Below are 25,169 nucleotides of genomic sequence, written 5' to 3' on the forward strand. Positions count from 1 at the left end.
AAATTAATCTTTATCTCTCAAAAAGTAGCTAGGGGCTAGGTATTTAGACCTCTCCCCCAATGATACTAAAGCAGGAAAAAATAATGTGACTTCCTCTAATACCACAAAACAAATTAGTGGTGAAGGTGGACATAGAAGCCCTAATTTCTGAGAACCTGTCCTCTCCCATGTCTTAATCAGCTCTTGCTACTGACAAGTCTTGTTAAACATGAGAAATCTCGCATCGTCTTGAATCTTTCTGTGAAGTTGAATCAGAAGCATTCAATATCAAATATCATTTCAACTGGTGTGAAATTATAAATTTTCTAAAAATTGTTGTTCTCTTTCACATGGAGAAGGTGTGCTATGTGTTGGGAAGAAATCCAAGAGTAGTCACAAGTCCTTGAATACAATTGGGTAGGTGACCCTTTTGATAACATTAATAATAATGGAATTTAATTTAAGACCTCAAGAGACTAATACATCCCTCTAGAACTAAATTTAAAATTGGCTATATGTTTTTCCCTATGCCTCTTCTTTTTTAACACTTTCTTTATATGACACTTAAAAATATTCTTCCTGTTGCCTTCACACTCAGGAAGGAAAGAGAATTGTGCACAATTAATTTTAAAAAAACCTGAATACAGAAGATATTGAGGCATCTCTTAACTGTACATAATGAAAAGAAAGCAAAGGAGACTATGTAATTAAAAAAAAAAAAAAAAAAAAAAAAGGTTACCGTATTGGAAAATCCCTGTCCTCTAAGATATCCCAACTTTGGGTCTAGAGTTTTTCCTCCCTCATTTATTCATTTTGTTCATTCAACAAATATTAAAGAGTTGCTTATTATGTCCTAGGTACTGTGGATATAACAAAAGATAGAGATGCCAAGGCTCATGCCTTCCTGACTAAGATTATAGTTGACCTGGTCAAGGGAAGATTTTTGAAATGGAGCAATACATACCAAATGTATAAGATTGTTAAAAATGAATTTCAAAGAAATTTCAAATAGTCAAAAGTGCTATACAGTAAATATGCTAAAAAGTGCTATACAGTAAATATGCTAATACTCTCAAGCAAAGATCCCAGGAACACACTGTAGTTGAAAAAGTTGGGTTTATTGTTCATTTCAGCAAGGGAAAACACACAGCATGTGGAACTGTAGTGTGTGTCAGTAAGGGAGTGTTAGATGAAACTTATTATAGGGCTTGGGCCTTGATTGGGTGATGTGGGCAATCTAAGGAAGCAGGAGTTTGCTCTAAGATGAGAGGCTGTCAGAAAGCAGCAACAATTCTGTAATTGAGTATGTGTTTGGCTTTATATTAAGTATTTTTATTCCATTTTTATTGACCCATATAGTTGACACACAATGTTACATTAGTTTCAGTTATACAACATAGTGATTCAACAACTGTATACATTATGCTATATTCATCACAAGTGTAACTACCACCTGTCATGATGCAACACTGTTACTATACCATTGACTATATTCCCTATGCTGTGCCTTTCATCCGCATGACTTATTCATTCCATAGCTGGAAGCCTGAACCTCCCACTCCCCTTTACCCCTTTTTGCCCATCTTGCCACCCACTCCCCTTTGGCAATCACCAGTTCTTTGTATTTATAGGGCTGTTTCTGCTTTTTTTCTTTATTTTGTTTTTTAGATTCCACACATAGGTGAAATGATATGGTATTTGTCTGACTTATTTCACTTAGCATAATACCCCCTAGGTTCATCCATGTTATTGCAAATGGCAAAATCTCATTCTTTTTATTGGCTGAGTTGTGTATATATACCACATCTTCTTTATCTGTTGTGTATATATGCCACTCTTCTTTATCCATTTGTTGGATACTCGGTTGTGTATATATACTACATCTTCTTTATCCGTTTGCCTATCAGTGGGCACTTAGGTTGCTTCCATACCTTGGCTATTATGAATAATGCTGCAATGAACATGGGAGTGTAGATATATCTTCAATATCCTTTTTTCATTGGGGGGGGGTAAATACCCAGTAGTAGAATTACTGAATCGTATAGTTTTTCTATTTTTTTTTTTAATTTTTGAGGAGCCTCCATACTGATTGCCACAGTGGCTGCACTAATTTATATTCCCACCAACAGTGCTTTACCCTGTTGATGAGATAGACATTCTCACCCAAGGGCCATGGGATACCAAACACACAACACCTTACATTAGACAGATGAGATTGGTAGATATTTATTAATTATATGTACCCACAGCCCAGGGGGGGAAGAAGACACCACACAGGGCCACCTAGAGGTTACCCTTGGGAACCTAGCAAATAACCAGGGACCTGTGAAAGGCAAGCTTTGTAGCACCATTAAGATGAGGTGCCCCCTGGTTCCCTTAGGAAGATGTGATTAGCTTGTTTGAATCATTCCACAGACTGGCAGGAAAGTGAAACCTGCTATTCAGGGTTAAGGAAGAATGATATCTGATCCATTTGATAAAGAGGGATGTTTGGCTAGAGGACCTTATATATGGGAGCAGAGTGGGAGGGAGAGCCTTTGGGAAGGCTATTTGAGCCCTTCCCAGTTTCCCCCAGATATTAAAGCAGCACATAATATTGGGCCTTAATTTTAGGATTTATACTACAGTATCTTAATGAATTTTATCTACGTGGAGAGGAGACTAGAACAAGGATAAGGTTATAATTGGTAAAGAAGCAGCAGTTACTCATTTAGCCAAGAGAGGAGGGCATATTTAGCATTTTGGCATGTGACCTTGCCTTTGTGCTTAGGCAAAATTATGCAGTGACCTTGCTCTGTCTCATTTTATCATGGTCTCAGGGTGACCTTGTCAAGTCTGGTATAGTGTGTGATAGGAGAATAACATAGCCCAGCTCTGAGAGTGAGGCCAGCTTCTGATTGTAGAGCTGCTAATTTTTTTCTTTCTCATTTGGGAAGGAACTAATAGTAGTGGGGTTTTAAATTAGATGGATTGATAAGAGAAAGTTTTATGAAGGAGGGACCTCGAATCTTGGCCTTCACTGCTAATAAGAAGCCATCCACATAGAGAGGGACTGAGGAGGATGGAGTCAAGGAGGGAGGGGGACAATTTGTGGAGAGCATTCCTTCAGAAGGAAATAGCAAATGTGAAGAATGAAGTATCTCATTAGACCTGAGAGATATGTTCTAAAAAGCCACTGGGAGTGTGGCTCTTTGCTTCAGTGACTCTCAAGGGTTTGGAGGTAGGGGAGAACCAGAATCTCTGGACAAGGGGAAGAAAATTTTGGAAAGCCTCCAGGGGGTTGTGAGATGATAATCCTCCAGGATGGATCATCCCTCACTACCTCCACCATTCCGCTACAGCTTTAATTTGGTTATGTAGACTTTATATGGAAAATCCAATACTAACTGTTATTATAGCATAATAACAAAATGTTAATAATAATAAACATCCCAGACCACAAAGAATAGTGGTTATAAGCATGGACCCTGGAGCCAGACTTCCTGGGTTCAAATTACAGTTTTAGCTATGTCACTTAGCTACACTTTCTAGCTATGTCACCATAGACAAGTTACTTAGTTCATGTATCTCAGCTTCTTCAACTGTAAAATGGAGATAATAATGGTACCTACCTCAAAGGTTTGTTGTCAAGGTTAAAATATATATTTAGTTTTTAGACCTGACTCATGGTAAGCACTGTATAAGGGCTACGTGTGTAATAATGATGGTGACAATGATTGGTAAAGGAAAAAAATCTGTAGTTAACACCATATTCCTATAGTCACAAGTTAATCATGGACTAACCAGGATTATATAAATGTCCAAACATCTTATTGAGGAATGGTTTATCTTATTTATGGTTATGTACGGGGCCTCCATTCTTACTGCAAGGACAGTCGTATAATGGATCAGTCTTTAGCAATATCTTAAACTATGCATTTAATTTAAAATATTTTTTCCTCTCTTTATGATATGTCTGATACATCCAGGTCTACCACAGATAAGGGTTTTAATACATTCTGTAACTGAATTTTTTGGACTTTGCCTAAAGAATGCACTAGGAGCCTCAGATCTTTAATTGAGGCAACCATATTTAGTGTCACTGAAATAAGTGTGATAACAGCTTGATCATGCAGTTTGACATAAAGAAAATACCTGTGTGGTGATAATAGGATACATGAATTTCAGACAACAGAAAACCAAAGAAAATTACCACTCTGCCTGTCTTGATCAAATAACAACAGAGTTTTCTGTTCATTTCACTATATTCAAAAGCTTATTTGGATTACTATGAAATGTTAACAGAAAATCACTTGGATTATGGGCTCATGGCAGGTGAGGAGTTTTAAAATATTGCTAAGTTTTTATATTTATTAGCAGACTTATTAAGTCAAAGTAAAAGAAAAAAAAGAAGAAAAATATCTGTCTTGTCTAGATACTCATATAACAAACCACAGTGATCTGAGAAGGAATTTCAAGTATCTTAGTAGGCCTGCGTGTATCGGACATTAACTTAAATTTATATACATACCTTTTCTGTCAAAGTTCAGAGCCTCAATAGAAAAATGTTGAACATCTCCATCAACTGCCATTTTTTATGTCTGAGAGAAAATCTTTTGAAAAATAAAAGAAACATTACTAACAAAATTGAAAAACCATGGCTTCTTTTTCCTGTGAGCATAAGAACATTTAACCCCCAACAGGTTGAGAGCATCATTAAGTAAAAAAGATTTTTCTTGTTTTGATGTCAAATTAAGCAAGATTTGTAAAACTCCAATATCATATGCACTGAACTTAGGGACCCCACTGTAGTCTGTGTTTTCTGCTTGCTTATTGTTGGTTTAACATGTATAGAGTAAACCCTCTTGTTAGACTGCTTTTTATTTCTAATGTACATGTTTGCACATAATTTAGGAAGCAATATTTTGGTTTGTTTCCTTCCTAGGTTGTTTTTGTTTTTTTTGTTTTTTTGTTTTTACTTAAACAATATCTTAGCATTTATACCAAGAAGTAGTTAATATTGATGTATAGTCAACATTAAGTTGACTATAATGAATTGGTCCAAAGAAAATACAGATAACTGAAATCTATGGTACTGCAAAAATTTGATTTGGTCCTCTACACTTAAATTTACATTGCATTGAACTATTAGCCAGACCTGCTAGCTAATAAACCAATTGAGGATAGTTTAATTTTCATTTCTTTGAACCTTCCGAAGATTCATATAACTTAAGGCACATGAATAGCGCTTTACAGTTGATAAGGACTTTTACATATATCATCACTTTTGATCTTCCCAATATCCTCATGAGGAAGGGACATTATAGAATTATGGAAGACTTTATTATCTTCACTTTCCAGATTAATAAATTGGTGATCAAGCATCATACTCTTAAGTAAATGCAGGTAATTAGCCTCAGAAAACCTAAGTCTGGAATTTTAAGCTTTATTGAACTTATTGCCTTGCACTGAGAAAAATTCCAACCTTCTTTCCCACAATAACCCCTCTAGTGATCCTTGTGTCTATATGGCTTCCAACCTTTGAAGCTTTGTCTTCACTTTTCTCACTCCTTGTCTGGAATGTCACTGCTTTTCTTGAATATCCAAACAGCACCCATCACTCAAGGTCCAGCAAAAGTTTGACCTGCTCCAAAAAGTCTTCCAGATCCAACTGTTCTTACTTAAAGAATACAGCGTTTGCAGAGATTGGTTCTTATGTTCTTAAGTGTTTTATTTATGTTCAGCTGAACTCTTCTACTCAACTATAAGCTCCTAAGAACAGAGACCAACTCTTATACTTCTTTGAAACTCACAGCCCTCTATCACTGGATATATATGTAGTAAATTCATCATAAATATTTGGCTATTATTCCTTACTGCCCAATGAAGCCATTGCTGAGCCATAGATCATCTTACTATATCTGTATTCCAGCCACGTGACTTGTAATTCAGTTTGTATAATCACCTATTATAGTTGAGTTCAGTGTAGTCATTTCAATATGTTCATATACCACTTGACCCATGCATTGATTTCTGTTGGTAGTGAAGCTCAGGCATATGGCCTCCAGGGTCAAATCCACTACACATGCCTGATGGATTCCCTGAATAGAGAGATATTTGGCCCATATATCAGTATTAAGAACAGGAACAGGAAATGTTATGCAGTGATTGCTTTTCTATAGAATCACATTAGCATCACCCATTCTGCTAGTCATAATTTCTCTGCAGATCAGGGATATCTATCAATGGTAGTTCCTGTCCTACCCCATAGGAAAATGCATTCCGTTATTCATTATAAATGATGCTGATCAAGCATATTGTCATTACAAATTTAATTTGTAAGAAAGAAAACTCCATGTAGAAATGACATCCTTAACATTCATTATGTTAAAAAACAAAAAGATGGTAACACGTGACAATTCAGTTCTTCTGGAATGTAAGTATTCTGTTTAAACAAACAACTGCTTTTGTTCATATTTTAAGGAGAATTTGGAGAAGTCTGTAGTGGGCGTTTGAAGACACCAGGGAAAAGAGAGATCCCCGTTGCCATCAAAACTTTGAAAGGTGGCCACATGGATCGACAAAGAAGAGATTTTCTAAGAGAAGCTAGTATCATGGGTCAGTTTGACCACCCAAATATCATTCGACTAGAAGGTGTTGTCACAAAAAGTAAGTACTGATTTTCTTCATTACTTCTTTTATATATCTCTATCTCAGTTCCTTAAAAAACAAACAAACAAAACTTTAATAGCAGTACCATAGCCATTAAGGGGATAACTTAGTTTGGATATCATCCTCTGATATCACCCCTCATAGTCTTGATATTAGGCTACGACATTATCAGAGTTTGCATTGGTCACCAAACAGCTTTGAAATGGTATTTATTAGCTATAAATCATTTGCTAATTTAACTTGAAGTAATGAATCAAAAGTAAAGTATTATAGATTTTTTTCTAATCTCTATAAGCTATTCACTTCTAAAGCTGCTAAAATTTCAGTATTAATAGAAGAAACAGTTTAAATATTTTGGGTCATTAAGGTAAAATACTTCTGTTTGGACAAAAATCTCATATACAAATAGAGATGCTTTATCTGAAGTAAGATTTTTACATCTACATAATGGAACCCATCTACATAAATGCCATTAGAATTAAATTATTTTAATTTATATAAAATGGATAAAAGAATTACAACTTCAAGAAAAAAAATCCTGTTTTTACAGAAATAGTGGGATCAAAGCCATTCCTTTGAAGTTTCTTAAAAATACAAAATTAATCTTATACTCTAATAAATAGATTGCTATACAATCACTTTTACTTGAATAATGATAGGACACAAACCTTAACTATGTTTCTCCTTATTTTATTCACTAATGAGTTATAACATATAAAACCCAACAGAGAATGGCATTGAAAAAACTCATAAAAAATCATTTCAATCTTTGAGAAGCATTTTTTTTCATAAAACTGAAATTTCTTTTAAAACCATTTATATGACATTGAAATTTCATGTCATATTTGAAAGCAGGAAAGTATAAAAGCCTTACAAAAAACATTAATTGACTATGTGTTCCAAAGTCCCTCTCACAAGGCATTGACCAACATGCTGCCCAAGGGGAGCAGAAGATTATTGACAGCCTCAATAGTCTGAAAGACACAAAAGAGTACTTTTTTTTTCTTTTTATGGTTATCCATTTTTTTATTTCAAGTTTTTATTTAAATTCCAGTTATTTAACATATGGTGTAATACTAGTTTCAGGAGTAGAATTCAGTGATTCATCACTTACATACAACACCCAGTGTTCATCACAAGTGCCCTCCTTAATACCCATCCCCCATCTAGCCCATCCGCCACCCCCCTCCCTCCATCAATCCTCAGTTTGTTCTCTATAGTTAAGTCTCTTATGGTTTGCTTCCTTCTCTCTTGATGACAGCTGTTGAACTGGTCTTTTACTTCAGTGACCTTAATGGGGCCTGCCAGTATTTAGGCCCTTCTGTTGTTCTCTCCATTGATTCTGGGCTTGTCCACGTGATTGGCCTTGGCTAATGGGACATTAACATGTGTGATGCAAGTGGAAGCATCTTACATGTCTGCACTTTGGATCCTGTCCTCTTGCAACACTCGTTCCTGTAACTCGGCCTCCAGTACTGAGCAAAGCCAGTCCATATGCTGAGGCTTCAAGCAGTATTGCAGAGAGGAGGAAAACTAGAATGTCTAGTCCACAGCTCTGTCTGAGCCCCCTGAGACAGCTTGAATGCCAGGCTTGCAATAAGCCATCTGAGACATTGCAACCTCTCCCCACTACCACCACCACCACCACCACCACCAGATGGCTGTAGCTGCCATTGACATCTTATAGAGCAAAGGAACCGCCCAGCTCAATCCAGTCAACCCATAAAGATTATGAGAGAAGATAAAATGACTGTTGTTTTAAGCCACAAAGTTTTGAAAAGTTAGAAATCTACTCCTGCCGCTTAAGACTTGTGCAGCTTTAGGTAAATTATTTACCATCTCTCTCCTTTACTTCCACATCTATAAAAATAGGGCCAATATAATTCTACCCCATAGGAAATAATGTAAGGATTAAATTTGTAAATGTATAAAGCATTTAGCATAGTATGTGTCATAATAAGCCACATTAAATGGTAGCCATTATTGGTGCTATGTGCCAGGCACTTTACACAAATAGTTTACCATTTCATTTTCACAGCAACTACTGTATCATTATCCACTGAAGCTCAGACAGGTTAATTAACCGGCAGAAAGACCTCTAACCCATAGTAAGTAGCATGGCAGGTATTCAGGCTGAGGTCTTTTTGACTCTAAAACCCATGGGGTGTGTGTGTGCATGTGTGTGTGTTTTTTTTTTTTTTTTCTTCTATATCTACATGAATCAATCAGTTTTATACTTTAATTATCTTTATCTTATCTGAATTAAATAACATTAAATAAATGACAGTCTGAATAAAGTCAAAGTACTACTTTTTAAAATAAATAAATAAATAAAATAAATAAATAAAATAAAATAAAATTTGGAAAGATCCAGCTATACCACAATAGCTAGCAAAGACTATAATTTAAAAGAGAGAGAAGAAATAACATGTTAATTATTTCATTTATATTTTCTGAATTCCTTGTCATTAATTTAGCATGAACTTTTCAAGTCATTCCTTCTGTCTTATATCTCTCTGGAAGGAAAAATGTAATTTTAAAGTTGGGTTATGAATCTTCCCAAAGCATTTAAAATAATAACTTAAATATAATGTTGAAGTCTTCTTACATGTATTTTTGCATGTAATATCTGGAAATAAGTGTTGAACAATAAATTTAGAGGTTGAAAGGTATTAGATCTTTTTTCTCTCTTTGATGAATAACATTATGTGACTTTGTCATATATTCCCATGTGTTTTATTCATATATCATCATATATTTTATATGCATATATATACATAAAAGTATATGAAAAGGAAAATGATTTATAGCCCTATGAAGTAGTAAGATTTATTTATCCTAAGTCAGCTGAATAGGTTTAATGAGATAGTCGGTGGCACTTGTCTGCCAGTTTGAAATACTCTGTTTATTTCACATAAACATGCAAACAGCTGACACGGTGATTGTTTCACATCTCTGACAATCTAGTCTCAAAAGTGGACCAGTGACCTCCACATAGCCAGATTTGTATGCTCCCTAAGTCAAGGCCCTTGTTCCATTTCAAGAAAAAGAAAGAAGTGGGGGCAGCAGGGATGGAAGGAAAAGATAAAAAAAGATCATTGAGAAAGGACAGACTCAATATGCTTTTGAGTGGCAATCATCGTTACAGTTTTAACTTGTACAGGTGAGCCCCAAATAACGGTGTTGTGCCACTGCTGAGGTGGGTGTTAGAGATGGAGAAAGGAGTAATTCGCACAAAGATAAGTGGGCATATTTATACTGCATCTTCTTGACTCCAGTGCTATGAGATTTTTAAGACAAAGGCAATAAATAAATGAATACCTCATTCCCATAAATACATGGTAATTGTTCCAAGATTGCCCTTAAGTAGCTAAAAGATAGCTAGCAATTAATGCTCCCTAAGGACTACCATATTGCATAAAAGATAATACTGACAAAGCTAAAGATGCAGGATAGGTTTATGCAGTCATGTTAGTAGAGTATCCTGGGGTTCTGAGAAATAAACACACAGACTCTCAGTTGAAAGTAATGCAAAATTATAGATCAAAATCTTCATCAGATCCTTTTATAAATTCTTAATATGCATACTTTTTATCTTATGTATATGTTTTATCTCTGAGAGATACATATTACAAAGTTCTTGGGAACACTTTTGCTCTTTCATATTCAGGCGTATAACTTTAATTTTATTTTAAACTTTAAAGTTAAATGATGAAAAGCTGTATGATATAAAAAATATGTATGATAAAAGTTGAACCTACTTATTTGATACACATCACAATTTCATTAACCTGTTAAGATAAAACTGATATAAAAAGAGATTAATTGAGCTAAACCATATGTTTAGCACATACTTTTTCTCCAAGAAGCAAATAGAAGCCATTAGTTAGAGAACAGACTTGTAGCCATTAGGAGCATGGATAGTAGCAATTTGTAACTGGTAAGGTATACACCAGTGTCATTAATTACATAACCAAAAGAGAAAGTGCTACTCTTCTATAAAGAGATAAGAATTGTGGTTAGATAATGAAGCGATACAGTGCTGTCACCACACTCCAGAAGACCGGGCCTGGCAGTTTGAATCATGACGATAGAAGAAACAAGAGAGGACTAATGAAGTTCCCATCTCCCAGCTTAGTAGCTGATAATTAAATTTAGATAGAACAGTTACATCTCTAACAAATCATAGATCTAGAAAGGAGTAGTAGAAGCCAATCAGGATAGCAAACAAACTCCCAAACATCACTTCATTGTTGGACATCTCTAACGACTCTGTGGGACAGTATGGAAGCCTCAACAGGAAGTGCTGGGCCTGCCAAACCCTCTTTAAATATGCCAGAATATTGTGAGTTCCTTCCAGTCAGTTTTAGTGGGTCCACACAGGCTCTAAGTCAGAGAGCAGATTCGTCAGTCAAATACATTGTACAGTAAATGCACAAGAACTGCCTCTCTGGTCCCACAATTACATTCTACTTGTCAAGTAATACATTGTCCAAGGTTTTAACTATTGCTGTTGCCACCAATATGATACCTGCCTCTCCACCAGGTTGTGTATCCTCCTGCCTGTTACAGAGTCTCGGGCAAGTCACTCAATGTCTTTAGGCCTCAATTCTTTTCCTCTGCACAAAAAGACTGAAAAGTGCAGATTGGACTAGAAAACACTGAAGGTCACACCTATCCCTAATATTTTGTGTTCCGTTCCTTTGCCAAAGGAAGAGAGTCACAAGATGTTGGTGAGGAAAATTTCTACTGTGATAACTTATCACCCCACTTCTAACTTTTTTTTTAATAACTTCGGGTTTGTTTCAGTGATCTAAAGAGAAGATAGACAGGTTCAGGAAGAAACAAAAAGTACCTTCAATTAAGTTTTATCTTTAACAATCTGTGAAGAGAAAAGTGTAGGTAAAATTTTTCCTGTAAGCAAAATTTTTCCTATAAGGAACTATATGGAATACACATTGAAGGGATAAATATTCTGCAAATCTGATTCTAAAAAAATAAATTAGATGGTTATTACCCCACCTCTGGAGTTCAGCTTCTCTGCTAGCTAAGATAGGTTGAGAGTTTTGTTTTGCTTTGTTTTCCAAGAAACATTTACTGAGTACTACCAGGTGCTAGACATTGTTGCTGATTAAAACCTAGAGCTATAGAAAAGAGGCACTCAGGGCGCCTGGGTGGCTCAGATGGTTAAGCGTCTGCCTTGGGCTCAGGTCGTGATCCCAGGGTCCTGGGATCGAGTCCCGCATCGGGCTCCCTGCTAGGCAGGGAGCCTGCCTCTCCCTCTGCCTCTGCCTCTCTGTCTCTCTGACTCTCATGAGTAAATAAATAAAACATTTAAAAAAAAAAAAAGAAAAGAGGCACTCAGTGCCCTTGAGAAGCCCACTTGTTGGCGTCAATCCACTGGGAGCAACAAATAAGTAAGCCAGTATTTCCCAGTATGATGTGTGTTCTTTTGGATACAGTTACTATTAATGTATTCATTCACTTGTTCAGTGAATATTTATTGGATGCCCACTCTTTTAGGCACTGGTAATACAGTATTGAAAAAGAGCTTCTATCTACTGGACGAAACCAAGAGAAATTAATATATGAATATAATTCTAGGTAAAGGGAAAAAAACCTGAATGAAGTGAAAGATCAAGCCATGCCAAGATTTGGTAGGTGAGTTTTCCAGGCTGAGGAAATCAACCCTTGTGGCTAAGAAAGAAGTCAGGATATTGCAGACATCCAAAACATCTGAAGCAAAGTGATAACAGTACGGATTACATATTGAAAGAAAAAACTCTAGGCAGGCAAAACAGTAAGAAGGCTAGTGTAGTAATCCAAGTGAAAAATAATGAGAAAATAGATTAGATAAGTAAAGATAAGAAGAAGGGAATAGAGTCAAGAGCTGTTTCCGAGGCTAAATTGGGAGACTTTAGTGATTGATTATACATGGAGAATAAAGGAATGGGGATAATTTCAGATGCCTCACAAGTTTCTGGTTTAACATAAGTAAGGGGATGGAGAGCAAATTCTGGAGAAATACAGATTTGGAGAGAAAATAATGAATTCTGGTTTAGATATGTTGTGTTTCACATGCCTGGGACGTTTAAAGACTTCCAGAAAGCCTCTGGAACCTGGGTGGATGTCTGGGCTGCCGGTGCAAATTAAAGACTTGTCCCCAGATGAGCAGTGATTGGCAATTGAAACTATAGGGAGGGCGAGCTTTCCTAGAAGGTTGAGGAAAACGATCCTTAACAGACAGACTTGAAGAAGAGAAGCTTACAAAAGAGAAGAAACAACATAGAAGAAAACAGGTTTCTAAGAATGGGGGAGAGATTCATAGAATAAAATGAGCTGGGAAACCAAGTATGATAAGGATTGAGAATCATCTATTGGATGAGGCAATTAGGAGGGCACAGCCCATTATAGCATATCTGAGGATGGTCAGCTTGCAGTGGACTATGAGGTGTGTGCACACAGCAGTCAGACGATAGGTTAAAAATGCAAATTAGATCGTGTTGGTTTCTTACTTACATTCCAGATGTTTATGTTATTCATTATTCAAGTTATTCATGTTATTCATTATTCAAGTAATATTCATTATGTGCCTAACCACTCTGTGCCAGGCACTTTAATAAGCATTGGGTATTTGGCAGTGAATAAGAAAGCCAAAATGCCTGTCCTCCTGGATCAGGTCCATGCATCTCCCTTCTCTGGTTTCATTCTTTACTGGTCTACTAAATCCTAGAATACATCCATGCTAAATGACAAAGCCATCTTAAATCTTACTCTCATTACTCCCATGTGTCTCTTCCTCTTCCAAATCCCTGAAGAGCTGGACAGAAATGTACCAAACTGACCCTAAATGGGTATATAGAGAACTATGATATGAAAAGGACGTGGGTACCTAGAAGGGCCAGACACCTCTGGGATTACCAGCCTCCCTTTTTTCAATCATGTAAGAGGCAAGATCACATGCTGAAGAGATGGGTAGAGGTCCTGGGGTATTGGTGGATGTTTGAAGTAGCCCCTGAGGAAAGTGTGAAAGAAACCTGATCAGGAAAAATTAGAAAGATTGTGAGTATCACTGAGGACACAAGAGAACTTGAGGCTCATGACAGAGCTGCTGCCCTGAAGAGCACTGTTAATGAATGGGGTGGGGGGGAAGGTGATAGAATGAAAGTGGAAAGAGGTGCAACCCAAAGGAAAAGGAAGGCTGAGAGGCAGCACAAAAAGAAGAAATCGTGAGTTTTTATATTTTCTCTCTTCTCCTAACATCCTTAATATTTACTATTTGCTGTTACTGAAAATAGTGATAGATTAGTCTTGTGCAATTTCTGGAGTCTCCATGTAGTCTCAGGATATTTACTGCAAAGTATTTGCCATTCAGAATTATTATGTATACATATTGATAAACAGAAAATGAACTAAGTGTGACTCTAACAAATAGGAACAAGATGACACATTCTGGTAGCCCTGTGTATCTCGCTCTGTTCAAGCAGCACTGGGGCTAATTGGGATCGCCAGCTTATATTCTGCCAGAGTGTACCTCCCTATTTACAACAGAGAATATACTTCGTCTGTATTCAGGAGGAATTTATTCTTGTTCTTTCCATGTTTAAGTACCTGGGTTTTCTAAAGGTCATCCAGTCTAATCCCCTTACTAGATCTGCCTCTAACTTAATGTCTCCTTCCTGTGGCTCTCCCCTCTCCCTAACTAGCCTCCTAATTATTGGGTAGACTATAAGAAGATATAACAGGTTAAAAATTCTAGTAACAGGTTGCTCAATGTGAAGATAACACTGTAAACTGTAAGAACTAGGAGAGAAAAAAGGAATATAAATACAAGTTTATGCATGCGTCATGTTGCCTTTTAATACCTCAAAATCAAATGAATAGAATTATCTAGACAGTGAAACCTTACTCATTTCCAAAAATAAAAATTCCTTCCAAATCACTCATGATGCAATTTTTTTCTGGTAAAAAGTTTGATGATGCCGAACTGGAGAAGGGCTATGGATAAATCTATCTGATAGACGTGAATTTGCATTCATGAACTCAGGAGAATAAGAACCATTCTGCCAGACTGGAAGTTCAGGCAATCAGTCATGCCTCAGGAACCTTCACCAGGTTCCTGATGGTCTTATGTAGGACTGGATAAAGACCAGTAGAAGTCTTTATCACTGAAAACGATTATGGGCTCCTTGCATATGTGACTTCTAATAAAAAAAATCCAGGGGCGCCTGAGTGGCTCAGTAGGTTAAGTGGCTGCCTTCGGCTCAGGTCATGATCCCAGGGTCCAGGGATCGAGCCCCATGTCAGGCTCCCTGCTCGGTGGGAAGCCAGCTTCTCCCTCTCCCACTCTCCCTGCTTGTGTTCCCTCTCTCGCTGTCTCTCTCTGTCAAATAAATAAACAAAATCTTTAAAAAAAAAATCCATAAATTTCATGAATAGAAATCTAGCAAGCTTCTTATTTAATGTCATGATGAATATTTTAATGCTTATTTTGTTGTTGTTGGAATATGTTACTGTGACTTTTCTCCAATTTTCACTTAGATATAATTTCATACTTACAGAAAAAGTTGTGAAAATTATATAGTTCCCATAAAAACTTCACTCAGTTTCCCCTGATGCTAATATTTTACATAACCATAGGATTATTATCAAAGCCAAGAAATAAATATCAGTACAGAACTATTTACCAAACCACAGAATTTTATTCAGATTCTATCAGCCTTTTCACTTACTGTCCTCATCTGTTCCAGAATCCCATCCAAGCTCCCACATTGTACTTACTTATCACATCTCCTCAGGATCTTCCAATCTGTGACAATTCTTCGGTTTTTCCTTGTGTCTCATGACCTTGACACTTTTCAAGAACACTAGTCAGTTACTTTGTAGAATGTCCCTCAGTCTGGGTGTGTCTATTGTTTTTCCATAATTTGATTTGCAGTTATGCATTTTTGGCTGGCATATCACCTAAGTTATGTACTTTTCTTAGTGCATTGTATTGGGGAAAACATGATGTCCATATGCCTTCCTGGGATGTTAACATGGATCACCTGGTTAAGGTGATGTCTTCTAGATTATCTACTATAAAGTTACTTTTCCCCTTTTGTAACTAATATATATTTGGGGGGAGATAATTTACACTATATAAATATCCTGGTTCTCCTCAAACTTTTTCCTACTAATTTTATCATCCATAGTAGATCTTGTCTGCAAGATTTATTAACATTGTATTCTAACAGTGATTATTCTGTTTCTCTATTTCTTCTACATTTTTTAATCAGAATAGTTCTTTCAGGAAGAGTTATATTTCAGAATGTTCTATAAATGGAATTATATGATATGAAGCCTTTTGAGTCTGGCTTCTTTCTTGTAACAGAAGGCACTTGAGATTCATTCACGTTTATTGTTGTTATTGTTGAGCAGTATTTCTTTGTATGGAGGTACCATAGTTTGGTTATGCATTCAGTGGTTGAAGGACATCTAGTTTGCTTCCAGTTTAGGTGATTATTAATAAAACTGCTCTGGGGCGCCTGGGTGGCTCAGTCAGTCAAGCATCTGCCTTTGGCTCAGGTCATGATCTCAGGGTCCTGGGATTGAGCCCCACATCGGACTCCCTGCTTAGTGGGGAGTCTGCTCCTCCCTCTCTCTCTGTCCCTCCCCCTGCTTGTTCTCCCTCTCTCTCTCTTTCTCACTTACTCTCTCAAATAAATAAAATGTTTTTTAAAAATTAATTAATTAAATCTGCTCTGAACATCGATGCACAGGTTTTTGTGTGAACACATATTTACATTTCCCTTGGGTAAATAGTTACATATGAAATGACTAGATGGTATGGTAAATATGTGTTCAATTTTGTAAGAAACTACCAAAATGTTTTCCAAACTGAGTATACCATTTTACATTCCCACTAGTAGTTATAGGTTTCAGTTGTTCTGTGCTATCGACAATACTTGGTATTGTAACTTAAAAAAAAAAAATTTAGCCGTTCTAGTGAGTCAATATTGGTATCTTATTGTCATTTTAACTTGCATTCCCTAATGACTATTAATTTTGATCATCTTTTCATATGTTCATTTGCTATCCATATATAATTCTTCTTGGTGAAGTATGTCTTCAGATTTTTACCCATTTTTTCCATTGAGTTAGTTTTTCCTTAATGTTGAGTTTTTGAGGTTTTAAAAAATATTTTCTAGATATAGTTCTTTGTGAGAAATGTGATTTGTCTGCCTTCGGCTCAGGTTATGATTCCAGGGTCCTGGGATTGAACCCCAGCATGGGGCTCCCTGCTCAGCGGGGAGCCTGCTTCTCCCTCTCCCTCTGCAGTTCCCCTTACTTGTGCTCTCTCTCTCTCACACACACTCTCTCTCTCTCAAATAAATAAATAAAATCTTTTAAAAAAATGTGATTTTTGTAGATAATTTTCTAGATTGTAGCTTGTTTTTTTCTTTTTTAATTCTATGAATAGTGTCTTTAACAGAGTAAACCTTTTTGATTTTGGTAATATCTATGATTGTTTTTATGGATTATGCTTACTGGTGTGATATCTAAAAAACTACCTAGGTGCACCTCAGTGGCTCAGTCGGTTAAGTGGTTAAGTATCTACCTTCAGCTCAGGCCATGATCTCAGGGTCCTGGGATTGAGCCCCTGTTGGGCTCAGCACTCAGTCTGCTTGTCCCTCTCCCTCTGCCCCTCTCCCTCCTGGCTAGCATGCACGCACTCCCTCTCTCAAATAAATAAAATCTTTTTAAAAAAGAAAGAAAGAAAAACTTGACCTAACCCAAAGTCACAAGGATTTTCTCTTCTGTCCTCTAGAAATTTTATAGCTTTGCACTTTACATGTAAGTCTATGATACATTTTGAGTTTATTTTTGTATGAAATGTGAAATATGGGCCAAGGTTCTTTTTTTTTTTTCTTCTGCATATTGACCATTTCATCACCACTTGTTGAGTTAGTTTTTTTAAAATGAAACTGTTTTTACTCTTTTTCTTTAGTTTCCTTCTTTGCCTAAAATCCTTCAATGGCTTTCCTTCACCCTGAGGACAAAATTAGAAATTTAGAATATAGAAATTGAAGGTTCTGTATGATTGGCCCCTGATCACAATATATCTTTAGCCTAATCTACTCCCTTTTCTACATTTTAATTTATATTTTGTTAACAGTGAACCATTAGTAATTTCTCCAACCAGACCATGCCGTTTCTTATTTCACATATTTGACCATACTCGGCCCTCTTTATGGAAAATTCTCCCTCTCCCCTGCCCCTCTCACCCTTAGCTCAGTCAGCAAACCCTCCTTATAAGGGGATGACTCAGCTTATATCAAACATCCTCTCTTATCTCTCTTACCCATTGGGGCGCACTTTTACCTACACACTACCTGCCACAGCCCTTGTAGAGGCTTCCCCAGCCCAGCCACTGCCCATCAGTAGAACAAAACTATCCTGCCATTTATGCATTTATCTGTGGTCTTCAAACCCCCATAATTTTGCTGGACCCTGTGCTGAGCAAACAAGGAAATAGGCCTTCTCTATCTCCTTGGCCCCTCAGTTTTTTGTTTAGATACGAAAGCTACACTCATATTCTCTGAGCAGCCAGAATCTCTCTGGACCATTTCATTTGGTTTATGATGACCCTTAATTTCCTGATAATAAAAGGTTAAGCTGTGTACTGGCTACGTCATTTTCTCCACTTAATCTTAATTTCCTATCCTAGCTCTACTCCATTCTCCCCTTGATCTCCCTCCCGGATTTCTAATATATATCCCCTCCTATATATTTTAAACTTATTTGCTTTTGAATAGAAGGCAAAATCCTTTGTATTGGAATGGGCATTTTGGGGAGCCCGTGATCTGTTAAGGACAGTCTTTATCTTATTTATTGTGGTGCCTAGCGTGGTGCTGAGCATAAATAGTAAGTACATGTAGGTGAAAGAAAATGGTAAGAAAAAAGGGAAAGGAAGGAAAAGATAGGGAAGAAGAGAAAGAAGAAAAAGGTGAAGAAGGAACCTAATTTTTCAGACATCAAGCCGAGTTCTAAATTTGAACACTCTCTGATGTCAGTCACATTTATATGAAATTGGCAGCTTTTGTCATAATTGTGCTTCTCTGTACTTTGGTAGTTTCTTCTTTCTCTGAATGGCAATCGTATTTTTTAGCTGTTCTTGTCCTCTGAAATGTTAGGTACTTACTACATTGCATTATAATTATTTAGATGCATGTCTTTTTCTACTATAGACCAGAATCAACTTGAAAGTGGGACCACAATTAATTCATCTTTATGTACCTCTACATTACCTAGTCTGTGTCTTCTATGTTATAGCACTCAGTCCCAACTTTGGAATGGATGAAGAAATACACTAGTGTGTTTCCTGTGCCTGAGAAATAAAAGTAGGAACGACTTAGTCCACTCATGATTGAGATACAGCAACAGAATGATGTGAATTTATTGACATTTTTATGAGGTTACATCAATCACTGTAAGTGAATTTAGTCATTTTCCACTCATCACAAATGTCAACCAAAGGCATCAATGATTTTTTTTCTCCTTTTCATTCAGATGCAATGGCTATTTCAGGATTCTTAGCCCTGAAAGTAATGCATTGACCTTTCCCCTAAACATTAGTGGCATGGTTTTCTTGAAATAAGTTCAGTTTTCATTTTGGCATAGCCATATATTATATGAGACATGCTATTGTATTTGGCACAGCAATCCATAAATACAAAAAGCAAAAGCACCTCCACGACTCTATCACGATTTCATGAACCTAATCACTGAAGTATTCCATTACACTGGGATGAAAGTATACAAAAGGGCCTTCCATTAGCTACAGTTTCTGTGATTTAATGATTTCTTTAATATAGGGTATGTATCAATGCAAGAAATACCGGGATATTCCCAGGGGGGAGACAGGTCTAGAGAGGAAGTGTAAGGCTGCTGGAGAAACTCAAGCATAGAGAGGGGCCACTTAAAGAAAGGAAGAATCAAGGTTGAGCCTAGGGGGATTTACTAGTTTGTTCCAAAAAATGGAGAAAGTAGTCATTTCCCTAAAAGAGGATTTATAATTCATATAATTACTTCTTACATTTTAGTTAAATACATTTACTAAAACAAAAACAAAAGGTTCCCTTATGCCAATTCCAATGTTCCAAATTTGTCTGCCTAAATGAAACAATATTCCTTGATCATAGAGTTGACTGGTAACAGATTCAAAAAATATTTCATACTACTTCCAAGTAAGACATTTGGAAGACTACACTTATCACATGATGAAAGCTTTAATTATACAACATGGAAAGTTTAAAATTACTATTTTTTTATAAGATGGAATAAATGAAACAGTTCCTATAGTTAAAATAATGCTACCAGTCATGTGTTATATTCTCAAGGTTTTAGCTACAGGGAAATGCTCAGTTGCTAAAGAGACTCACCCTTCAATCTAACTATAGATGCCTACCCTTCTTACTAATTAAGAAATTGAGAACTGGCCAGGAAGGTAGAAAGAAAAAAGACTGGTAGGGAAGCTAGTATGAATGGAACAAACCTCTCTCTCAATCAAATTTGAATTCCTTCAAAAGCTTATGAGGAACCTAATTGTAAATTTAATGGTTGAAGGGTATATTTTTGCTTGTGTTAAAGATGCCTCCTTTATAATAGAAAAAAAACTTATTTTAAAAAATAATATGTTATTCACAGACATTGTGACAAAAGCCACACTACAGTTTAGAATCTTGATGTCAATCATTGAAAGACAAAGCAAACCTACATCAAACATTAACTTCAATGGGGACCATTAGAGGTGGGTATGGCTGTAAATACTAGTTTTGTAGTTTCTAAATTTTGTCCAGAAAGCACCTCCTCACTGATGCAGAAATAATAAAACACTGATTATCTAGTTATAAAGACTGTATGCTGGTACCATAATAATGTAAATCTTTCATAAAAACAAAGTGATCTATTGCAAACTTTTGGATAGCAGGGGTATTCTTTGCTTTACACCATTTCAGCTTTCAAAAATTTTCACAGGAAGCCTCTACTTTCTATTAGTGAGGGAGACCTGTGTTCTGATTTTTAAAAGCTGTAACTTCTTTTTGTTTCTGTAAATGTCTCATAATCTTTTTATTTGCCCAAATTGAACTTTGTCCTACAAAAACATTGCTCTCAATGGTCAAGTTAGATATAGTTAAATGGTCAAGTTAGATATAGTTATATAGTTAAATAAGTTAGATATAGTTATAGTTTAACTGTGTATTTATATATATATTTATATATATATATAATTAACTATATATTTATATATATACATAAAACCTTAGGGAACAGGTTAATACCTACTTTGTGACTCTCTCATACTTTAAATTAAAGCAGTCTTTCCTAAACTTAATGCAGTTGCCTTGTAACTACTCTTCTTGCTTTGTTGCCCTTACCACAACCTATTTTTCACACCAGAGTGATTAAAAAAAAAAAGTGCAAACTGCACTTAGGAAAAAAAAAAAATCCAAAGTCTTCACTTTGGCCTGCAAGGCCTTCGATGATCTAGACCCTGTTTGCTTCTTAAATGTTGTCTTCTACTTCTGTGCCCTCCTACCGCCCTGTGCGTAGACCATCCAGGCCATCTGTGTGCCTTGGACACACCAAGCTCACTGTTGCCTCAGGGCCCCATGTGTTCTCATTCACAGCAATGACCTTCCCAATATTCGCACTAGACTGGCATCTAAAAACCTGCAGACCCTACCTTCCCCCAGATACTCATTATTCCATATCTTTACTTCTTCCCTTCCACATATAATTTTATAAAATCATGTAGGCTTCGTTCTGATGGGCTCAGGATATTCTGCACCAAAGAAAGTTCTGGCATAAACAGTAAACACTCAACAGAGAGTAGCTTTATAAATTAATGAACCATTTTAAGCAATGATACCATTAAAACAATACTGTACTAGCATTTCTGGAATTCCCAGTTTTACTCATGCCATTATTTTGGTACGTTACCAAAACTAGATTGTTTAGACCAAATAGATTATTCAGTCTAAAACTTAAAATGTAGACTAAAGCATATTCTGTAAAATATTTTTATTATATATGAAACTGGATGTAATAGGATTCTTACCTGTTTATAGTTATTTATAAACCAGGCATATAATTAATATAAATACTCTGGAATTGGGATTATGTAGTAAATAATGGAGTTATCAAATACTGCATATGTTGGGGCGCCTGGGTGGCTCAATCGTTAAGCGTCTGCCTTCAGCTCAGGTCATGATCCCAGGGTCCTGGGATCGAGCCCTGCATCGGGCTCCTTGCTCCGAGGGAAGCCTGCTTCTCCCTCTCCCACTCCCCCTGCTTGTGTTCCCTCTCTTGCTGTGTCTCTGTCTATCAAATAAATAAATAAAATCTTTAAAAAAAAAAAATACTGCCTATGTTGAGAATTATATACAGAAGTCCTTCCAGTTTAGATGGATTAGCCTGTTTGCAATTTAGTTAATAAAAATGAACCTCAAAGAAAAGCTTAAAGCAGGACCTTTTTAAAAAGTAAATTAATTTTACAAAGCATATTTATTGGAAAGCAAGGTGAACTTTTTTAATTAAATGGTTTCCCCAAATTACAAATTTATCATTAACTTAATAGTTTTTTGGTCCAATAAAATTATTTTCTAAACCAAGTTTATTATGTGAGAGAGAACAGATTGAAAATATAGTAGTGTTTATTTTTGGATTACAGCTTTAGAATAATTTTGTTTGTTTTCATCTTTGTATTTTGCATATTGTCTGTGCTTCCTAAAATAAACAAATATTGTGTTAGTATTTTGTTTCTAAGCTATGATGAAAAATATCTTTATATTAAATTGAACAACCTTATGAATTTGCCACTTTTGTAGGTGAGAAATTGTTGAATGTAGGAAATTTCATATGGCTTCTACCTAAGAGTTAGGTTTCATTTCTAATAAACTCAATTTGCAAGTGAGTATGTCAAGTTATAAATGGAATGTTATGTGTATGCATAATTTTTTTATAACTGAACCCTTGAAACAATTGAGGGAAACACCTCACCAAACAAAATAGTAAATTAATCTGTGACATAAACCCAACTCATCCTAATTTAAGGAAAAACAAAAATAATTTATTGAGTCTCATACCTGAAAAGTGTAGTAATCCAAGAACAGCCAGATGCAGAAGCTCAAACAACAGTGAAATCACCGATCGATCGATTGATCAATCAGTCAATAGATAGATAAATAGATAGATAGATGACCTCTACTTTTCTCTGCATGCTCCCTTTGGCGTCCTTTTTAAGCAGATTCCTTCTACTTGTTGGAAAGAGGACTCCCTGCATGTCTATTGACTGTGTTGTCTGTAGCTGGGTCCATCTTTGGTGTAATTGTGTCCAAATGGATGGGATGCTCCAGCCATACTGTGTCACATACCTCCTCCTCTGGAAGGAGAGACTGACAAGAATAGCTTGGAACCAGCAAAGGACATTTCCCAAAAGGAAAGACAACAGAGAAGTAATTGATGTTCACTTTATGGATTTTTTTAAAAAATCTCTAGAAAATTAATTTGTTTGGTTTTGATAGTTACAAGCATAACTCTATGTTGGTATATATAATTTATATATAGCAATAGTAGACACTATCAGATTTGCAGGGTGATTCATAAAATAACAGACTGGGAATAAAGTCAAATATTTTAGGAAAAATACATTGTTAACAGCAACAATTTAGCATAACTATGATTACGTTGTTCATTAACTACAATTTTATGTTTTCTTTCAATAGCTGCTTGCAAAAGGAGCTAAGAAAATCAGTGGATCTTTTTGCTATTTAAATTTATACTTAAAAATCAAAAATATAAAGAGTGAAAATAAATCTTAACCTGCCATTTAAAAAATTATTGTTAAACATAAAATTTTCTTTTTATTATTGATTATTCTTTTTATTATCTGATTATTCTTCCGCCATCCAGTTCCATCCCCTAGAGTTAATCCCTATTAATTCAGAGATAGGCTTCCTAAATTTTCTATACATGTATATGCCTACATCTCTATCTGTACCTCTCCATATATTGTTTTATGCACAGAACTGGAATCATGCTATACAAGTTAGTTGCAATATCTTTTAATTAGCTATTATGTTATTTAATATTAGGTTTGACAATGAGTAACTGAATAACTCTAATCATGGTGGCTTATATTAAGAGAGAAATTTATTTCTTCCTCACATAAAAATCTGGCTCTCCCATGGGGCCCAACTATAGACAACACAGTCAATAGACCTGCAGGGAGTCCTCTTTCCAACAATTAGAAGGAATCTGCTTAAGAAGGACACCAAAGGGAGCATGCAGAGGAAAGTAGAGGTCATCTATCTATCATCATCAGTACAGCGCTTTGTGACCATTCCGTGATAATTAGGGAGCCGGTTTTTTTCTCATTTTTCCACGCTCCTTAGCATAGGACTTCAATCTCACGGTCCAAGATGCTGCCCTAGTTCTACCTGTTCTGCCTACCGCTAGCCAGCAGGAGGGAGGATGTTGCTGACTGGTCACATTAGAAACATTCCATAAAAGTTGTGCTGAGAAGAGCTGCAAGGGAGGCTAGAAAATGCAGTCCTTCTCTTAGTGATCATGTTATCTATATTAAATATGCCTTCTTATTTTCTGATGTTTTGACATCTGAGACTTGCTAATTCTAAAGAGCCTCCCTCCAGGGTAACTAATTCCTGCAGATGGTAGAAGACTCACTTGCAGTGGGCCTTTCACATGCAAGCCAATCAATACAAAGCCCATACCCCAACCACCTCCTTTACTGAGCTCTCCCAACCTGTCCTAATCACCCTAGCGCCAGCTGTCAGACAACTAGGGGCAGCCCCTACACCCTGAAGCCCCAGAAATCATTTCAACTAGCCAAGGATAAACATGCTTGGCCAGTTTATATTGCCTTGCCCATTCCTTCCTGCTAAAACCCCAGCAGAGGCTCTGGTCCACATTTTCCCCTCAGTCTTGTTCCCTTCTGACCAGCCCTGGTGCTTCTCAGGTGGCCTGTGTGGTCGGCTGTGCCTCCTGGTTCTAGGAATCTTTGAGTCTAAAAACGTATTCCTGCGTGACTGTCACCATCAGTCTGTGTCGAACCACACCTGCTCAAAACAAATCCTGGGTACATTTTAAAATATTACCAGATAGTGTTGAATGTTGCACACCACTAAAGTCAAAGAATTAAAACCCTTTAAAAAGGTGAATTTTATGGTATGTGACATGCATCTCAATAAAAAAAAATATATAAAAAAATAAAACAGTGAGCTTTTTTTTTTTTTCAGTAGAAAAATGAAATAATAGGTATTGGGGGATGATAGCCATGTCACAACAACATTATGTTCCAGATTAGTATGTATAAATATCCCTCTTTTTCATGTCGCCCTAAGTTGCATGGTTATGTTTTATTCAGTCTTTCATTTAACAGTAAACATATTCATGTCAGAGGATCGGTTCCCTCAACAAGTACAGGGCGAAATAGTAGATTTGGCAATTAATAAGATATTAATCGGACTTTCTTT

General features: G+C 36.3%; 1 protein-coding gene across 14 annotated transcripts in view; it reads left to right on the forward strand.

The window, feature by feature from the left end:
* Positions 1–25,169, forward strand: part of EPHA6 (EPH receptor A6) — an 811,402-nt gene that overhangs the window by 614,115 nt on the left and 172,118 nt on the right. For all 14 annotated transcript variants that reach the window (XR_004299778.1, XM_032406359.1, XM_032406369.1 and 11 more), the window contains one exon: positions 6,442–6,627. Coding sequence is in view for 13 of the 14 variants with exons in the window: in XM_032406359.1 (XP_032262250.1) it covers positions 6,442–6,627 (186 nt within the window). In the remaining variant the exon portion in view is untranslated. The remainder of the gene's footprint in view (positions 1–6,441; positions 6,628–25,169) is intronic.

The sequence above is a fragment of the Phoca vitulina genome, unplaced genomic scaffold, assembly GCF_004348235.1.
Source record: "Phoca vitulina isolate PV1807 unplaced genomic scaffold, GSC_HSeal_1.0 scaffold8, whole genome shotgun sequence".
Taxonomy (NCBI): domain Eukaryota; kingdom Metazoa; phylum Chordata; class Mammalia; order Carnivora; family Phocidae; genus Phoca; species Phoca vitulina.